The 19443-nt window shown below is 43.7% G+C and overlaps 3 protein-coding genes across 4 annotated transcripts; 2 read left to right on the top strand and 1 right to left on the bottom strand.

The window, feature by feature from the left end:
• Positions 1-8: 8 nt before the first annotated feature.
• On the bottom strand, positions 9-4528 carry ghitm (growth hormone inducible transmembrane protein). Of its 2 annotated transcripts, none has more exons than XM_011618021.2 (9): positions 4399-4528; positions 3768-3925; positions 3259-3361; positions 2996-3107; positions 2773-2914; positions 2044-2152; positions 1732-1920; positions 517-688; positions 9-422 (listed from the first exon to the last, which is right to left on the bottom strand). In XM_011618021.2, exons 2-9 carry the CDS (start codon positions 3897-3899, stop codon positions 335-337), a joined length of 1047 nt encoding a protein of 348 aa, XP_011616323.1. In that variant the 5' UTR covers positions 3900-3925; positions 4399-4528; the 3' UTR covers positions 9-334. The 2 variants fall into 2 exon arrangements, with proteins under 2 accessions (XP_011616323.1, XP_029701484.1); XM_029845624.1 differs by having other exon boundaries at positions 3768-3921; positions 4399-4520.
• A 2770-nt stretch (positions 4529-7298) lies between these two features.
• slc18a3b (solute carrier family 18 member 3b) lies at positions 7299-9655 on the top strand. Its single transcript, XM_003961228.2, has one exon. The coding sequence runs from the start codon at positions 7831-7833 to the stop codon at positions 9397-9399; it is 1569 nt and encodes a 522-aa protein (XP_003961277.1). The 5' UTR covers positions 7299-7830; the 3' UTR covers positions 9400-9655.
• Positions 9656-10605: 950 nt separating this feature from the next.
• On the top strand, positions 10606-19435 carry LOC101076861 (choline O-acetyltransferase-like). The gene is made up of 15 exons (XM_003961227.2): positions 10606-10799; positions 11280-11396; positions 12303-12494; positions 12996-13114; positions 13891-13944; positions 14063-14243; positions 14845-15022; positions 15212-15381; positions 15458-15558; positions 15623-15751; positions 15827-15949; positions 16038-16179; positions 16420-16482; positions 16858-16995; positions 17727-19435. The coding sequence occupies exons 2-15, from the start codon at positions 11352-11354 to the stop codon at positions 17979-17981; spliced, it is 1890 nt and encodes a 629-aa protein (XP_003961276.2). The 5' UTR covers positions 10606-10799; positions 11280-11351; the 3' UTR covers positions 17982-19435.
• The last annotated feature ends 8 nt before the right edge of the window (positions 19436-19443 follow it).

The following is a 19443-nucleotide window of genomic DNA, read 5'->3' as shown; positions in this document are numbered from 1 at the left end:
AAATAAACAGCTTGTTTGTTCATTTATTAGAAACAGAAATCTTCTCAACTGTAAATAAATACACATTAAAAAGGAAACAATGAAGATGGAAATAATTATGCAGTAATATATTCAACCCATCTGTCACCCAAATAACAGAGTGCACGTTTTTTCCAATCACAGGAGGAACTTTGAATTAGCCATTTTCTTTAGGTGTTTCTAAGCATTCAAATTAATTTCCCAGACCGACAGGCTGGTCAGTGAGGGATGACCCCTGGTATTTGCTGCTACTATAATCGTGTTTCTGTGTAGCTCTGCAGACGGTAAAACTAAAGTTTGCTTAGAATGTCAGCTTTTACTTCCTCCTGTTTCCACCACCGTTAGCCAGAATCATCACCAGCCTCATGAAGATGTTCAGCGTGTCCATGTAAATCCCCATACACCTGTCAAATGTTTTAAAAAAAAAAAGAGATTAAATGTATATCATGATGCAAACACACAAACACACTGGAGAGTTTAGCTCCCTGAATAACTTACGCGTTAATGGGGTCATATTTCTGTACTCCGTAAAGAGGGTGCGTCTCTGCTCTCTTAATGACCTTCTGTGTATCGTAGAGCAGGAACATGCTGAACAGGACCAGGCCTCCATAAACAGCCACTGAATACAGGCCAGCTCCAAACGCAGAAGTGGGTGGAAGGAACATTGATCCTGAAATGGGAGCGTGAAAGGAGATCAACTTTGTTGTGGTGCATCAGGGTCAGGCTGTATATCTCAGAATTTATAATATGTACAAATATATGTGTAATGAAAATAATGGGATATGAAAATGAGCAAGTTTATTTGTAAAATTGAACTTGTGATCATCCCTAGTCTGTTCTACACCTCAGAAAAGGTGTCCAAACTTAGGTTGCCTAATACTCACTAGGCTTTACACAATCAGGACTTTTGGGGCAAATCACCGATCAGTGAGCTTAAATAATCCGATCTGGTTAGGTGAGGGAGCAATATATCTATTTAAATACGATGTTTACCTAAATTTTACTGTATACGCTTGTGTTCCGATATGTGGGTATCAAACAGTAATCTTGACCTTTTCCCCAATGTTTGAGCATTTTTGCCGCAAACTGACTGAGATTAAAAGGTTAAACATCAATGACGGCCATATATACGTTCACGGTTCAAACCGAAATAACTGCCAGCATTCATAAATATAACTCCCCCAGGTGCCTTCTCATTGTCAGGGTCTGGAGCCTGGCTGTAGCCGAGTCCAGTTTTTCTTTTCTGCGGTCTGCTTTTTAAACTTAGCCTGCTCCTCCTTTGTCCAAGTCACGAATTAAATATATTTCAATATATTACTAATTAAACTCATTTATAGAAGATTGCCCTTGTGTCCTAAAGCATTGCACAGGTGGCAAATAGCTTGCTTCACTGGAGAAAGTCAACACTACTGACATGTTTGACAGTATCTGACGTATTCAAGATTAAAAAATGCATCGTCCATCCTGACAAAACTCAAAACATAAACACTGCAAAGACATAAAAAACTAATTTAAACCAAAAACATGTGTCTGTGTTGCTTAGTTTGCAAAAAAACAATTAAATCTCCATAGTTTTAAATGTGAGTTTTGCACAAGCCACCTGCAATCTGTGCATCTTTCACAATGACCATGACTTCATTGATCTGTTCGGTGGATTAAGACAGTAAAACAGAGACAGCGGTCGATCCGATCAGCACAAAGCCCAAAACTCACCGAGGGAAGATGCAAAGACCACTCCAAATCCAACAGCCAAAGGTCCCCCCATACTGAGGAACTTCTCACTGGGGGCACACATAGCAACTGTAGACAGACCTCCCACGATGCCTGCTGTGTACCAGGCAGCTCTCAACATCAGGGGTCCCCCCAGGAGAGTGAGAGGTGCAATGACAGCACCCATCACACCTTGTGATTTCAAAAGAAATACCAGGTTCAGAACACAAGCTCTAAACATTAAGATGATTTATTCACTGGATCATTGAGTGAATGTCTGCTGTTCCAGTCAGGAAACACGCAGGTCAAACTCACCTGCGTGGAACATCCAGGCCAGGTGCTTTGGAACTGGGCTGTTCTCATAGGAAATGGACCTGACCAGCATGCCAGCACCAATCATCGCTGCAAAGGTTGCACCAATTGCCTGGATTGGATTAAACATCAGAACAACACATTAATGGCCTATTCAAGAAACTAAAATCATTCTAACTTTTACTAACTCAGTCCATGATAAATGGTAAAACCTCTGCTTTGTTTAATTTCTTTACATTTATTAGACTTGCTTTGTCACTTCGAATGCCCCATTGCTGTTTTTGTTTTATTGTGCTTTTCTTTTTTTAAATTGCTATGTGGGCTTTGCTCCACATTGTCTCTAGATGCTTACCTTGTGCAGCTTTGCCTGACTCACTTGGATTTATTGTTTGGTGTTAATATTTTTGGAAATCAAAGACTCCCCAAGACCAGTTCCAGACAGGTTCCCCAATGTTAATACTAGTGCAGTTTTTAATTCAGCTATAGCACCACAGTATAGAAAGATTTTGACTTCTGTATCAGTACTCTGGCCTTTGCTCTGGTTGCTACATAAAGAACCAGTCTGTTTTTGACTTTAAACTCCACCTGGGGAGGCAGATAGAGCGTGTGTTTTGTCTAGAATAAATCAGCAAAAGTCAGACACGGTGACGTTGACGTACACTCAGTGGGTTCTATTTCCACAGCAAAGTTGATCTGAACAACACATCTATCAGGTCAGCTTAGAATGTTTACCAGCCAGGATCCGCTCATCATCAGACCCATTATTGCTGGATTCCTGCTCATTGCTACAGCTGACAGAGCTGTCAGCCCAACACTGCCTGCAAAGTACATGTAGGTGGAGTGGATTCTGTCCTTCACATATTGGGGCCAGATCCTACAAAAAAGAAAGTCATATTATGTTAGGAATCTATAAATGAACTGGGCTAAGAGAAACACACAAGACAAGGTCACTCACATCGCTTTCTCAATGGCACCGATTTCATTGGACATGCCCAGTCCGTAGTAGCACAGAGCTCCAAGGCCGACTGCTGCACCTCCTGCCAGAACCATTCTGCCCAGACTGTCAACTGGGAGCACAGATACAGTTGTCATGGGCAGAGTTTCAAATATTCAGTACCTAAGCAAATCTTGACATTACTCTGAACTGTTATATTTTAGCACAACTAAAGTCAGAAAATTGTACATGTGAGTTGATATTTCATGTGTAATAGTGATTACTTTTAATGGCAGTATCTGTTGCTGGCTCAAAAGCTGCTTCTTTAATCTGGTCCCTGGCCGTCCTCCCACGACGGAAACCAAATCTGGCTTTGGAGGAAAACCCCTAAAACAGAAAAGCAAAAACCTGTCATACAACATGCACTTGTAACCTAAATTCTAATAAATTATCTGCACGATCAATGAAAATCAATCCAATCAAACTGTAAACTAGTGATGTGATAATACATAATCCTTTAGCCTTCCTTCTACCCAAATTCCTAAAACAAAACAAATGATTTAAGCCATTTATAAGACAGAACTCTTGTCATAGAATTCAAATTGTAACCAATTATTGTTCAGATTAAGTTTAAGACACTAATTTTTGGGTTGCATAAAACTTAGATAACATTGATAGGGGTAAATTGTAAGCGTTAAATGTCTTTGTGTTGCATCTCTGTATTTACAATAATGAAAGGCAACAGTGAGAATGTTAAATGGAGGTCAGGCTATTGAATTCAAGAGTAAATTACCTGTTGGAGCCTGAACTGAGGAGGATTGACCTTTAGGATGGGTGCTCTAGTAGCTAGAGAACTCTGAGACAGGAGAGGACGGAGTCCAACAAGAGGAAGACTCCTCAGGCACGTCAGCCTCGCCACAAACATGGTTACGATGTGTAAATGTTATCTGTCTGACAGGCAAAAGGAGTACAGTTAATAGCAGCAAAAAGAAAACAGTCGCTCAGCAAATGTTAACATTGTAAGACAGTAAATCTACATTTGATAGTGATGCCCCATCTGGGCATTCCAGACTAGGAAAGTACAGTTGCAAATGTTGACCAGAAGTTACCTGCTAGCATCTACCTGTACAGGTCTAAAGCTAAAACTGACTGTGCTTTGGTTGGCTAAGCGGCTGGCATAGGTTAATGATGAGTCGTCAACAGTCGTCAACAAATGTTAACATTGTAAGACAGTAAATCTACATTTGAAAGTGAATAACATCTGATTTAGGTAATGAAGCTAGCTGTCACGGTCCTACTTCGTTGCAACCATTTTAAATTCCCTTATAATCTTTATGGCCTTGTAGTATAGTGCGCAATTGCAGTGTGATTTAAATTTAAAACAGCAATTTTTACAACATAGAAGGTAATTTAACGTTACATACCCAGAAACGAGCTTTGTCGTTCACCTCCAGAAATAAGTGCGCAATATTCTGACGAAATTACCAAAGGATTCGTGAAAGTTCTCCTGCGTGTTGCGTCATCAATACGCGACGGAAATGACCGGAAGTGTAGTTCTGAATTACGTATTATGGACAAAGTCAACAGGGGTTATGAAAATTTTGAAAAAAGTGTGTCTCTAGAACAATATAGCTAGAGTATAGTTTTTACAAAAAAAAATAAAATGAAGAAATATTTGAATTTGAGCATCAAATGAATGTATTAAAACAAGTTAAAACTTTTTTTATTTTTCAACCTCCAGCATTGAAATACTAAGGAAATGTCAAAATTACACGTGAGAGGTCAATATTGTTTAGTAATTTCGGAATAATGAAGTCCAAGAAGTCCAACTCCAAAAACAGCAATATAATCAATGACATTTAATCTTCCAAATAATTTCTGCAATACCAATGTAATGCCTTTTATTTAGATTTGTTTCTACATCTGACTCACTGTGCAATAATCCACTTATATTTGAGGAATGTTTCCAAGCAATAAGCCTCATGTAGATTTCTTGGATGTGCTAAAGCTGCTTGGTTATGGACATAATAGATTTGTATGTTTTTATTATTTACAATTTATTTATTTTCCTGCTACTTGTCACAAGTAGGAGCTCTTTGAGGAGATCTAATTCACTAAGACAAGTAAGCTTTAAAAGAGCTGTATAACATCCTGCGGAAGAAGTTGAAAACTCTCCGCAGAGCAAAGTGGCATAGGAGGCGCGGGAGAGAGAGAGCAAGGAAGCGTGCAGCCTTTATTGCCAATCCCTTCCGGTTTTCTAAACAGCTGCTCGGGGACAAGCGGAGTGGCCGACTTGACTGCTCAAGGGAGGAAATGAATCGCTTCCTCCAGAACACCATGAGCGACCCACTGAGGGGTCAAGACCTAGGATAGGATTTACAATAATGAAAGGAAACAGTGAGAATGTTAAATGGAGGTCAGGCTATTGAATTCAAGGAAGACTCCTCAGGCACGTAAGCCTCCCCACAAACATGGTTACAATATGTAAATGTTATCTGTCTGACAGGCAAAAGGAGTACAGTTAATAACAGCAAAAAGAAAACAGTCGCTCAGCAAATGTTAACATTGAAAGACAATAAATCTACATTTGATAGTGATGCCCCATCTGGGCATTCCAGACTAGGAAATTACAGTTGCAAATGTTGACCAGAAGTTACCTGCTAGCATCTACCTGTACAGGTCTAAAGCTAAAACTGACTGTGCTTTGATTGGCTAAGTGGCTGGCATAGGTTAATGATGAGAGCTTTGGCTTCAGCAGAAGTGCAGGTGATATTCAGACAATTGTCCACATAAAGAGTGGTCCACAATCTTGACCAAGTTGGACTTGTCACCCAAACATGACACAGGAGCACAACAAGGGCTGCATGTTGTGTCAGCTGCCATTTGTAGGTAGCTGGCTCTTCCTCCCACTGCATGTCACGCCAGATTTACCTTGGCACGGGTGTGTCAGTGGACTGCAGGCAGATCTGGTGGAACATTTATGTCCTTACGTACAGCAACCGATTACTGACAGAACTTAAGCAGGGCACCAAGTAACTAAGGCCCTACCTACAGTAGTGCAACAGTAGCTCATTCAGTGGCTGTCCTCAGTATTGGAAGATTAGTCAGACAACTCTTTCTTTTCCACTATGGTGCGGTATGAACCAAGGCTCTAGGTACTGAGTGGCTTCTCCTGGTGAGACCTGAAACATAGCCTGCTTCCTCCAGCTTCAATATCAGCACAGTATGACAGCTTGTGTAGGGTTCTTAGCGAGCTTCTGCTCCATGCTGACAAGTCTTGGGAGTGCTGCTTCTGCAAGAGCATGGAGAGCAGGGTCGGTCTTACAACCAAGAGGCACAGCCTAGCATAGGATACCATCTTTATTCGAGTGGTGGCTGTCTGGATTAGAGTCAGAACTCGTTGATCTCTCTCTCACGGGTAAGGTGTCAATTTGCCAGAGGTGATCCATGTTCTTGAGACCCTTGGAAGAAGAAACTATGACTTTATAAACAGACCACAGCTGCCTACTAATGTTCTGTTCCGTTTGGTTGAGTGCAACCCATTAATTTTATTTTAGTTGCTGAAAATACTTTTTGCTGTACTGTATTTGCAAAATAATTTAAAATAAAAGTTTACAAAAGGAAAATGTGGTTTTATTCACAATCTCAGACTACTGTTTTAAATTCATTTGATTTTAATTTGGTTTCTACATGAAGATCCAATCTGTTTTTAAACTTTAAATTCCACCCAAGAAGGCTCCTTTCATAGTTTGTGCTGTCAGATACGTTGTAGCTACTCAAATTGTCCACTGGATGGCGCCAATATCTCATATTGGGATTATAGAGCGGAGAGTTCCAGTTATAAGCAAATGATCTGTTCAGCGCTAAAACTTGGAGATTGTGACCCACGGCTTTTTATGACTCAGGTTAATCTTAGAACCTTTCATTTCACGCCGCAAATTATATTTAAAAGAAAAATAATGCGTCGTTTAAATGCTGGTTTCCGGTAATTACCTGTCACATAATTCAAGAGATTTATGTTTTAAATCACGTGCGGAGGGGGGGAAAGAAAAATACGTTGTGAAGCATGCGTGTCTTGCACGTATGACATTAATGTATTTTAAATTATGATGAGAGCAAACCTGTTAGCGGCATGCGGACATCAGTTCATTAAGACTGTCATGTAAAATGCCAACTGTAACGCCATATGAAGCCTTTTCTTTGCGGCTCTTGTAAAGAACTATGATGTACGCAGCCCGCAAGCTCTTATTGGTTGGAAGTGATTGCTGCCATGGTTGGAAATTAACATAAAAGAGGCATGTGTTGAAGGGATCCACTCGGGGGAAACTGGTGATGCGTCATAACTCCTGGTGAAAGGGGGAGCAAAGAAATGGGACTAAAATAGCGCCAGACCTCCGGGTTAATGTGCGCCAATGGCCACGAAGACACTCGTGGACTCAGAGCGGAGCGCAAACGTCCTACAGGTGAGAGGGGGTAGGGGCACGGAGAGGAAACCGGGCACCCACGGTGCAGCAAATAAGAAAAACGTCGTTCCAAAATAACTTTGTCATGTGAGATCAGCAGCTGAAGCCTCTGCGCGTTGCAGAAATTCTACGATTTCACCACGTCACTTCTCGGGAGATCATGAAACAGCAACGGACGCGAGTGAGGCGAGGACAAGTTCAGGGAGCAGAGAGAAGCAATTTCCACCGATGAAGTTCTTTGCCTTTCCCTTTACGCACAGGCGAGGTGAGGACGGGGAGCATCACATCAGTGCACAGCAGCCGCTAATGAGTCGTCCGAGGTGTTGAGAGACCGACAGCAGACGCGTAAAGCACAATTTAAGAGAAAGAACCATTTTTAAAAAAAAGCACATCATGGATGAAGAAGGAGCAGCATCCGGACTGGCCAAATCTGCCGCCGTGAAACTGTCCGAGATGAGTGAAAGGACCAAGCAGTTAGGCACCGCGATGAAGGATCCACATCAGCAAAGACGGATCATATTGGTGATCGTCTGCGTGGCTCTCCTGCTGGACAATATGCTCTACATGGTAATCGTGCCAATTATCCCAGACTATCTAGCGGATCTGGAGAGTGAGCAGTCAGAGCACGTCCACGTAGTGATGCACCCCAACACCTCAGCCAACAGCACAAGCCAAGACAAAAGCTTCAAGGACAATTTAGATGTCCAGATTGGAGTACTCTTCGCATCTAAAGCCATCCTGCAGCTGCTAGTCAACCCACTGTCGGGAACTTTTATAGACCGTGTTGGATACGACATTCCACTTTTAATTGGGCTGAGTGTTATGTTCGCGTCTACCTGCATATTTGCGTTCGCGGAGAACTATGCTACCCTCTTTGTGGCCAGAAGTTTGCAGGGGTTGGGTTCGGCTTTCGCCGATACGTCTGGACTCGCGATGATAGCAGACAAATACACAGAGGAGTCGGAGAGGAGCACGGCGCTGGGCATCGCTCTCGCGTTTATCTCTTTCGGGAGTCTGGTGGCGCCTCCTTTTGGGGGAATCCTGTACGAGTTCGCGGGTAAGAGGGTGCCCTTCATCGTGCTCGCCTGCATTTGCCTTGCGGACGGCTTCCTGTTCCTGACGGTGATCAAGCCATTCTCAAACAGGACTAGAGAGAACATGCCAGTTGGCACTCCCATATACAAACTCATGATTGACCCGTACATAGCTGTCGTGGCCGGGGCGCTGACAGTGTGCAACATCCCCCTGGCTTTTCTCGAGCCCACCATAGCCAACTGGATGGAGACCACCATGCACTCCTCTCAGTGGGAGATGGGCCTCACCTGGCTCCCCGCCTTCTTCCCCCATGTGTTAGGTGTGTACATAACGGTTAAATTGGCCGCGAAAAACCCACATCTACAGTGGTTCTATGGAGCTCTGGGTATGGTGATCATAGGGGCGATGTCCTGCACAGTCCCTGCATGTAAAACTTTTGGGGAGCTCATAGCCCCATTGTGCGGTATTTGTTTTGGCATTGCACTGGTAGACACCGCCCTGCTGCCAACGCTTGCGTTTTTAGTCGACGTGCGACACGTTTCCGTGTACGGAAGCGTTTATGCAATTGCAGATATTTCCTATTCTGTTGCGTATGCCATGGGGCCTATAGTGGCCGGTCAGATCGTGCACAATCTCGGGTTCGTGCAGCTGAATCTGGGTATGGGCCTCGTCAATGTGCTTTACGCACCAGCTTTGCTGCTGCTGCGCAACGTGTGCCAAATGAAACCGTCCTTCTCCGAGAGAGATAACCTGTTAGAGGAGCCACCGCAGGGGCTGTACGATACAATCAAGATGGAAGAGAGGAGGGTTAAAAAGAAGGGCTACAGTTCAGCTGGGAATTGCGTGCCAGTAGATGGAAATGGGTTCGATCCCTTCAAAGCACAGCGGTCTTTGTCAGAGGAGTCGTCCGGCGCGGAGTGTACTTAGACCGGTCACATCCAGACCTTACAAATATGATACTTAGAAAATGAATTGATTTTACGTATGTAAGAACTGATGTGCAATATTAAACCGTCACAAAACCGTAATTGTGACGTTTTCCAAAAGTTTTTTTTTTTGTCTTCTTCCTGTTATTATATTGCACTGTGATTTTACTGTGTCGAACAAGTCGGTGTCGCGTTTGTCACGGGGTTTTGTGAAAGATCTTCGAGCTACTGTTGAATTTGTGTATCGCTGATTATTGTAAAAGAAAAAAAAATATGTAAATTTGTGTGCGTAAAGATTATCTGGGACCAAATATAAGCAGCACATCCCCCCACCTTACACAAAATAGTCTATATTTTTAGTCTCTGGATATTTTTTAACTTGCACATCAAAATTTGATTTTTCTCTTTAGTTTTATTGTCGAAAAATGGATTATTTGTAACAAGTGGGCCTGTTATTTGATTTTTTTTTTATTTGATTTTTCGAACTATGTGTTCTTTCAAATTAAATGTCACGATGATTTTGTATATATGTGGATAAACGCACAATGTAAATGGTTAGACATTAACGTGGACCTCTAAAAAGCGTGTGTGGGTGCGCGCATGTGCGCGTAAGCTATTTTGTCAGGACGTGTAGCTAAGTGAAGTCACTCTCCTGGACATGAAAATGTATTCGTTTATCAATTGTGGTTTTAATAAATCTTCAGATCTATGTAACGGCGGCGTGTTCATTCATATTTGGTGCACGCGTGGAAGACGAGTGGAACTTGTATCCTTATTTAGTCAATATATTCATTTTCCCAGGAAACATTTTTTTTTTGTTCAAAACGCAAAAACTTTGGGGGGGGGGGGTACAAGTGTCAAAGTCAGGACAGAGAATGGTAATAAAATGGGGAAAAGATGAAAATAAAAAGGCAAATTGTTCCGGTAGAAAAATAAAGGACAACTGCTGGACAAAAGAAAAACACAGTTCACGTAATATAAAGCTTGAAAAGGACACAACTGACTTGTCATCTTTGGACTCCTTGTGCACCGACACTCAGCGCAATCATACATAATAGGGTGGGGGAGTGTGTGTTGGGGGGGGGGGGGGGGGGGGGGGGGGGGCAAGATGTCAGATAATTTGTTCCGCGAATAGATTTCAATGGGAGGAGTTTCTTGCCTCCAGGGGGTAGGTAGACGCAACACCTTCAGCGTCTTTTCCAGGGCGCGCTCCACTGTGGACTCGCAGACTCATGGTGAGGTGAGGGGACGAGACGGGACAGGACGGGACGGGACGGGACGGGACAGCGAGACGGTCCGGCGCGTCAGCACAGAGCTGAGATGGCTTTTCACGGCGTGGATGTGGGAGGCGACTGGAGCTGCCACGCACCACTCTGACCCCCGGAGTTGCGCACTGATCAGGTAAGTTTTTTGGGTTTTTTTTTAAAGAATAGATATAACAAAATGATCTCCAATTTTTTTTAAAAAAGCTTTAAAATTCTATAGCCTATATAGTTAATAATTAAAATAAAAAACTTTTATCTGGAAAAAACTCTTGAGAAGTTGGAAGCTTTTTGCGTGTTCGGTATGAGAGGAATGTTTTCAAACGGCAAACTGCGCTCAACATAACGTGCCCTCGGTCACTTTTAATTGAAAAGAAAGCATCAAAAATGTATTCTATGAAACAAAAACGTAACCTTTTAAAAGTGTACATAGATATGAACCTGGCTCTCGGCTCAGCCGTTTACCTTGGTGAGCAGTGAAGCGCAGCTGGAATTCAAGTGCAATCGACGGAAAACAGATTATCTATATTTACATATGACAGTGCGTAAATCCTGACATGACCATTTATATTTGCTCTATTGCTTTATTTTTTCTGTCCTGTTTCTCAAATGCCTTCAGAATCGCGCGTCGTGTGGATGGGGAGGCAGTCTCGCCTCCAGTATTTCCCCAAAAGTGGACGTTAAAACAAACATGCCGATCTTGAAGAAAGAGCCGAGCAGAGACCGAAACAGCCAGGTATGAAACTTTTTCCTCCTCCCAGCGCGCTGTTGCTGTTCGCGGTCCTGAAGGGGGGGTTTCAGCACCACCGACAGCGACAGCTTCACTTACACTCACCGGCCACTAGGGGCGACGATGACGCCAACACTTAAATTCCACTCAAGAATATCAATTATCTTTAACCACTCGCAAATATAAGTGTAAATGCCACATTTTTGGAAGCACCACATCCGTTTCCATCCATCAATCCGTGTTCATATTTCAGGATAGCATTTTAGCATTCAGTATCTTACCAATTGTACCAATACTGCACTTCAAGCAAAAATGGATGTGCACAATACTAGATCTGAAGAGATGGATTAAAATATTATGAATTTAAATACATATAGGTGTTTAAAAAACAGTTCAATAAATAAGAGGGAAAATTAGCAGTGTTTCCTGTAAGGCTTGAATCTCTTTACTGATTGAGACATTTTATTTCTGATTGAATAGCATCTAAAACTACTTTTCATCAGAAAAGGAGCTGAATAATTGCTACCCAGGTGGACACATGTGCTGCAGATGCACAATAATAGATGCTAAACAATGCACATAGGAGCTATTTTCCAAGATTGTTGAAAAATGTAATCTAGTGCCAATCTGATGTGTGCACGCCGAGGTTAATATTATCATGAACATTATCATTATGCACATCATCAAAGATCAGACAGAAAGAATACCAGTGAATTTAAGTCTGTGGCGCTTGAAATCGCTCCAAGCGATTAAGGATTAATTATTAACTCAGGTTCTAATAATAAAAAGAAGAAATGTGCCTGGATTGTAACCAGTGAACCCCCCGGGAACCAGGAGGGATTGATATTGAAAATACGAAACAGCTGCTGCTCCTTCATTACCTCCACATGTTGATTTTTTTTTTTACATCAGGTGCTGCCCAGGGTCCCCGTGCCACCGCTGAAACAGACCCTCGACACGTATTTGAAGTGTGTCCAACACCTCGTTAATGAGGAGCAGTTCCGGAAAACCAAAACCATCGTGGAGAAGTTCGGGGCTCCTGGAGGAGCTGGAGAGATCCTCCAGAAGAAGCTCTTGGAGAGGAGGGACAAAGTGAACAACTGGGTAAAAACGCAAAACGATAAGACAGAAAATAAAAGTTGTTTGTGGGCGCTGCATGAATTTGCTTCTACACTTCACATAAATCAGAATATATTCCTCCCAGAATCGCACACATCTAATTATTACTTCATGTAAGGTGTGAATGCGTCACGTCGGAGGTCAGTAGCGCGTTTTGAACCACAAACCAGTAGAAAACACAACTGAAGAGAGGAGTTGAACCCAAAGAGTCACCTGGTGATAAAGATTTATCATTGCCCCGGCTTGTTTTCAGTTGCCACAATCTTTTCCTCCTGCATCTGGGCGATCGGTCGGTGCACTACTCATCCCGCTTGGTGAAATCTATCAGGCTCCCACTCTCACGCCAACTCTCCCCCCCTCTCCTGTCCATTAAGCAGTGATACCCTGTAATGGGTTTTTACTCTACTGCGCACAGGTTGCAACTCTGTGAGTAATAACTTGCGTCCAGAAGGCCTCACAACCCATTTCTCTTGTGTTTCTGTTCAGCTCTATGAGTACTGGCTGGAGGACATGTACCTAAATAACAGGCTGGCCCTGCCGGTCAACTCCAGTCCTGCCATGGTGTTTCCTAAGCAGAGGTTCAAAGAGCAGCGAGATGCACTCAGGTACGTGCCACCACTGTTTAACGGATGTGTTTTCTTCATTTTGTTCAATTCATCAAGTGGTCAAAACAAATGTGGCAACATTTAACTTGCAATAAGTTGTCGGAAACACCAGACAAGAGAGAACATCAATGGTTTTCGTAGCTGCAGATGCGGTAAATGCTCTTTTCAACAGGCTCGGATTAAGATCTGAGTTATATTCTTGGATGGGATGGAAGGGGGGGGGAGCCCCAAACATGAACTGTAAATCTCTGGCAGTGATTAAATGAACTGTGCTGCCTCACCAGACACCGTGCCAGTATACCCAGTCCACCCAGGCCTCCGATTTAACATCAGCCTTTATCAGCTTGTGCTCCACTAACAAAATATTTCCAGAGCTGGTGATCTACTGACGCGGACGTGCATTAGATTGAGAGTGACAGAGCCAAGCTCTCCGCGGAGACTGTTGCTCGGGCTCCACTCAGGGGCGTGGCGCTCTGTAAACGCCTACCTTCTATTGATCTGGCTTTGAGCGTAATAACACCAAGACGAATGGCGCTCAGCATCAGACCCGACAGGTCTCTAGGTTTCCTATATTTGCCCACACCGCCTCCTTGGACATACTCTCTCTCCCTCACAAACACAGATAAATACACCGCAGGTCCACCGTATCCCTGTAATTTACCGTTATATGATTACAGTAGAGATGGGAGTACATCTAATTAGGAACGCTGTGCATGCTCAGTTCTCCGTGGCACCCTCTGCACGCTGTGTCATCTCCAATTTCTCACTCTTTTAAGGTTTGCTGCCCATATCATCAGAGGAGCGCTGGACTATAAAGCTCTCATTGATGCGTAAGTTCATCCTGTTATAGATTACATCCCACCCCTGCATTTTCTGCCCCAAAGCCAGCAAACTTTAAAAAGAAATACAACAAAACAAGAGTTTGAGGTGTGCAACGGTGTCTCCAAGGCGAGCGCTTCCGGTGGAACATGCTCGAGGGCAGCTAGCCGGAACCCCTCTGTGCATGGAGCAGTACTACCGCCTCTTCAGCTCCTACCGCTACCCGGGGCTAAAGACCGACACCCTGAAGGTCCAGACGAACGCACCGCCCTCGGTGCCAGAGCACATCATTGTGGCACGCAAGAACCAGGTCAGAAAAGGGAAGATGCTGCACACTCGGCCATATTTCTGGCTCAATCCAGCCTCCAATCTGATAGAAATAGCAGCATATGAGGGATGATTAAGAATAACCACACCAATTGTTGGTAGACCCCCTGAGTGCTGTCCCACCCACTGTCTAGTTGAAATTCTTTTGCCCATTTCCTCCAAAAAGTGTTAAGAGATTCACATGAGTGCCCGTTCCGTGACCACTCTTTTGATTACACTTAGCTTGAGGATGGTGTCGTTAAATCACCGCCGACAAGGTCACAGAGAGAGCTCTCACTCGGAAACGGTTCTGGGAACTATCAATCTGCAGCACGGGAGAGCCCGTCCCTATGGAGATCTGGGCAGTTAAGTAAATTACAGCTGATTGAATCTGCCACTTTAAAAGCTTCCCTGAGTCGTGTGTTTAACTGATCACAGCAGAGGGGCCATATTTTAGTTCACAATTGGCTATATTTAGACCCTGCTGTTGCTGTGTTCCCTTTGTCTTAGCTAAATGCCGCGCCTCAATCAATTAGTGGGCAACGACACTTGTGAGTTATGGCTGGACGGTGAGGAAACATTCCATAATCTGCTTTTTTCCTTAGTTTTTCGTGTTGGGTGTAGTCGCAAACGGCGAGCAGCTCAACGAGGCAGAGATCCTACATCAGCTGGAGAAAATCGCGAAAACGTCTGAAAACGCTGAGGAGAGCCTCCCCCCTGTTGGTATCCTGACGGCGGACGGGAGGACAGAATGGGCTCAAGCTCGGGATGTGCTGACAAAAGGTCTCGGCTGAAGCTGCTCGTGCTCGTTCAAAACCTAGATAGCGATGGACGATGCATCTTTTGCTCCCACTTCCACATCTTTGGCTGTAGACAACAAGCCAGATGTTTTTTTGGCGTTATTTTCAGGGGGGTGGAGGGTTTCCATGTCATCCATCTTTATACGAAGGTTGTCTCTCATCTACCATCCAGATCAAACTAACCGGGATTCCTTGGCCCTTCTGGAGAGCTGCCTGTTTGTGGTGTGTCTGGATGAGCCCAGCGGTCTGGAGCTCAGGGACACGAACAGGGCCCTGCTGATGCTGCACGGTGGAGGGCGCCAGAAGAACGGGGCGAACCGCTGGTACGACAAGTCCATGCAGGTAGGCTTCCTCCATCCCCCTTCCAAAACCTCTGCTAGCATCTCGGCTGTAATGGGGGTCCTTCCTCTCCTTTCAGTTCGTGATCGGAGAGGACGGAGCGTGCGGAGTCGTGTGCGAGCATTCGCCTTTTGAAGGAATCGTGATGGTTCAGTGCTCGGAATACGTGATGAAATCCAGGTAAGATGGACGGAACGTTCTGCTGCGAGTGTAGAAGTGGAAGGGGATTATTGTTATTCCGCAGAGCCGGGAGCCTGTCAAAAACGGCCGGGGCGTCCGGCGTCAGAGATCTGCCCCCTCCAAGAAGGCTGCTCTGGAAATCTAACCCTCAAATCCACGCGCTCATATCAGCATCTGGAGACAGACTGGACAGGTGAGGCGAACTTAAACGCGTAAGCCGATAAACACAATCCCTCAATATGTGTTTTTCCTTCTTTTGTGGCCACAGGCTGGTGAATAATCTGGACATGGACGTGTTCACTTTTAAAGCTTATGGGAAGGAGTTCATCAAAAAGCAGAAGATGAGTCCAGACGCGTTCATACAAGTCGCACTGCAACTGGCGTTTTTCAAGTAAAGCACCTGAGAGACGTCTCCGATAAAATGATGGGGCTCGCAGAGCGTTGACACAAACGTGATGATTTGTATGACCCCCCCACAGATGCCACGGAAGGCTGGTGCCCACCTACGAGAGCGCGTCCCTCCGGCGTTTCCAAGAGGGTCGGGTGGACAACATTCGCTCTGCCACCCCCGAGGCCCTGGCCTTTGTGAAGTCGATGACAGATGAGAGGAGCGCGTTCGCTGTAAGACACTTTTCCCACTCTGACCCCAGAATGCAGAGTAATTCCCACATTGCCTTTAATCGCACCTGCTCAAAGGAAACAGGTGTCAGATCCAGTCGCCCCCTCACTCAAACTGATGATTTCTCTGCAAATTAGTTTCATCTATAACTGGACTTCCTGGTTGTGCTGTTTATTTTCCATAAAACACAACAATCCCAGCTAACGTTTTGGTTATTTTCCATCCCCCCCATCCCTCAACAGGATTCAGAAAAGATGAAACGACTGTGGGACGCAGTCAAAGCCCAGACAGATTACACGATAGCTGTAAGTACTTTAATACACAATACAATAATAATAATAATAATAATGATAATGATAATGATAATGATAATGATAATAATAATAAGTGAACAGTTCAGAAAAGTACTTCATGGCTTGAGCCTGCTCAGATCAAATGAAAAGGGCTTTACATGCTAGCATGGCCCGTTAGCCTGTTAGCAAACATGTACAACATTTTGAATAAAAAACATTGTTGTGTTTTAGTGAGATGAAGCTTTAAGTGGCATTGAAATAGCCTTGAACACCCTTGTAACGGGTGTGTGATGTGAGCAGTTACATGTCCTTCGGGCTTCGGCATCAACAAAACCATTGAATGTTTGGTCCGACTTTTGTCCTCACAAAGCCAAACGCATCTTTCAGGCAATTACAGGAATGGCGATAGACAATCATCTCCTGGGACTTCTGAGAACTGCCAAAGAGCTCAACATGGAAAAGCCGGACATCTTTTGTGATGAGACGTATCTGACGAGTAACCAGTTCATCCTGTCTACCAGTCAGGTAACCCATTGCCAGACATATATGCAGAATGTGGGGGTGGGTGGGTGGGGGGGGGGGGGACCCAACCCACTGGTAAATATAGGGTAAATATAAATAATAAATCTGGGAAAGTGCGGCTTCAAAGACAGTCCCTGAACTCCTGCTGGTGTTCTACCAGGAAATGAGACAGCACGAGTGCAACCGCAACACAGACCCTAAAAAAAGCGCAGAAACTCATTAAGAACGCTTGAGACTATGCTGATGTTTGGGATCCTGACCGAGAGCTCTGCGCTTCCTGTTTTAGTGCTTTTAATTGGAAACCCTAGCAAACTCATCAGCAGTTTGTTCACTGAAAGCATTTTTTTTAATATATGGTAGTTTTACAGTTCATGAAAGCACCTGAGTGTCTCAATTCTAATTTTTTAGTGATATAAATTATCCAAGGCAGCAACCTGCATAACTAGAAAAAGACTAATGCTCACACTGAACATATATGATATATGGTCAGTAAAAGGTTCTTTACTGCTGATTTTTAGCAGTTTCTTAATAAGGTGAAAAAATTTGCATTTGCTCCTGGATCACACAATCAGCTTTTATCTTCTTTGCGGTAATTTATGATTTTTTTAAAAAAAGAAACCTTAATGAAGCAATATCAAAGCATGGGTTACAGCCCTTATCTCACTCATTTCCTTCCTATAATTACCAAGTTGTCCTCCCGGCTGTCCTAACCCAGACTGTGTCCTCGTATTCAGGTGCCCACCACCATGGAAATGTTCTGTTGCTATGGCCCGGTGGTTTCCAACGGCTACGGCGCCTGCTACAACCCGCAGCCCGACCACATCCTCTTCTGCGTGTCGAGTTTCTGGGAGAGCACGGCCACGAGCTCGGCCGTCTTCGTCAAAGTCCTGAACGAGGCCCTGCTGGAAATCAGAGACCTGTGCAATATCCTCAAGGGCGCGGCCGCCAAAGCTGCCGACGGCCTCAAAGATCAGGGAAGTAAGCCATAATAGGAGGACACGCCCACTCGGCTGCTCCTCTTAGATTCTGACTTTAGCTGTAGCTTCAGTAGTTGAGAGACCTTTGTCATCTGTGCAATATTGTAAAAAGATATATCAAAAAAAGCCTTAAAGTTACCATATACACTATTTATGTGAATATTTTCTGTGTCCAGACAGTAGAATAATATCAGGTAGCCTGAGATTAAAGGAAACAGAAGCCATGTCTGGTTTGTAGCATTGTGAGGAGCAGCTCCACTTACAGAGACTGAACCAATGAAGGGATGTAAGGAAGACACGTATATGTTACACCCCATCGTCGCCGTGCAACCATGCCAAACTGTTTCACGCTGTGCTTTCGTGTAACGTACCCAAGGTGGGTTTGATCCTCGTGTCCGGGAAAAATCCAGAAGATTAGGGCACTTTTCCTGAGGATGGGACTGAATACTCGTCGTGGTGTGTGAAGTCGTGGAGGTCTGCTGGGTGACGGAGCCAAACCACTGTGTTCGTGTGTACAAAGGGGTTGTTTTTTGCACTTGAAGGGTAGAAAACCTACTGATAACTGTGTATTTTGTGCAATAACACTATTACATTATGGGTAAATGTGCAATTTGTGGTAGTAACTCAGCTATAGCTCTTATTTTTGATATGATCATGAGTGAAACGTGTAGATGTCGCTGTCAAGCATGCTGCTGTGGGTCAAAACGCCCTGTAATGTAGATTAATCTACACTTTATTTTTCTACAGGCCTTCTGTCTGTGGTAATTCCACTGTCATCTGTGGGAAACTGTGACCAATGTCATTACCTTATGCATCGTTCCATCATCAGCCAAACAGAATGTGAATAATATGTTAAAAAATATAGTATAAACCTGCATGTTTGAACAAAACCCAAGTACTAACTGTATTTTTATAATATATACGTATATAGAAAAGAAACAATGGATCAACCAAGTATAAAAAATGCCTTAAAATGAAGTTTTGTGTAGAAAAATGAAATGTTCTAGCTATATTTAGTAGGTTATCCTTGATATTAATTGTTTCAACTTGCCATCTATTCTCAATGATACATGTAAGACTGCATTATTGGCTGCTGTTTATTCAGTGTGGTTTCTATAAATAGGACTGGTTATCGTACCTTGTGCTGAACAGTATCGATGTGGTGTGGAAAATCAATGTAACACGTGTCCGTGATCATATTTGTGACTGGTGTTTGCTGTGGAAAACACCTTCCGTGGATGATGGAGCTGCTTTCAAAGTGTTGGGTGAAAAGGTTTTATTGGTGCGGAAAAGAAAATAAAAGCTTATTTATTTTTGATGGAAGGGGCCGTTTCTGTTTTAAATTAGAGGAATATCTTATGGCAGAAGCCTCCGATGTGAAATAAATGTTGAACTCTAGTAATTCTCTGTTCTCTGTCTGATGTAATGAGCAGAAATGTGTTATTAAACTGTCGATTTTAAAGCCTTCTAATGG

The sequence above is a fragment of the Takifugu rubripes genome, chromosome 1 (assembly GCF_901000725.2).
Source record: "Takifugu rubripes chromosome 1, fTakRub1.2, whole genome shotgun sequence".
NCBI lineage: Eukaryota > Metazoa > Chordata > Actinopteri > Tetraodontiformes > Tetraodontidae > Takifugu > Takifugu rubripes.
This window is presented reverse-complemented; position numbering and strand designations above follow the sequence as displayed.

Bases quoted from the DNA above. Each gene is read 5' to 3' on its own strand.
- ghitm (XM_011618021.2), bottom strand. From the start codon at position 3,899: ATGTTTGTGGCGAGGCTGACGTGCCTGAGGAGTCTTCCTCTTGTTGGA. The intron at 3,362-3,767 runs GTAATTTACTCT...TTTCTGTTTTAG, and splicing joins CTCAGTTCAGGCTCCAACAG to GGGTTTTCCTCCAAAGCCAG. The intron at 1,921-2,043 runs GTGAGTTTGACC...TGAAATCACAAG, and splicing joins GGCCTGGATGTTCCACGCAG to GTGTGATGGGTGCTGTCATT.
- slc18a3b (XM_003961228.2), top strand. From the start codon at position 7,831: ATGGATGAAGAAGGAGCAGCATCCGGACTGGCCAAATCTGCCGCCGTG.
- LOC101076861 (XM_003961227.2), top strand. From the start codon at position 11,352: ATGCCGATCTTGAAGAAAGAGCCGAGCAGAGACCGAAACAGCCAG. The intron at 15,023-15,211 runs GTCTCGGCTGAA...TCTACCATCCAG, and splicing joins TCGGGATGTGCTGACAAAAG to ATCAAACTAACCGGGATTCC. The intron at 15,559-15,622 runs GTAAGATGGACG...GTTATTCCGCAG, and splicing joins GAATACGTGATGAAATCCAG to AGCCGGGAGCCTGTCAAAAA.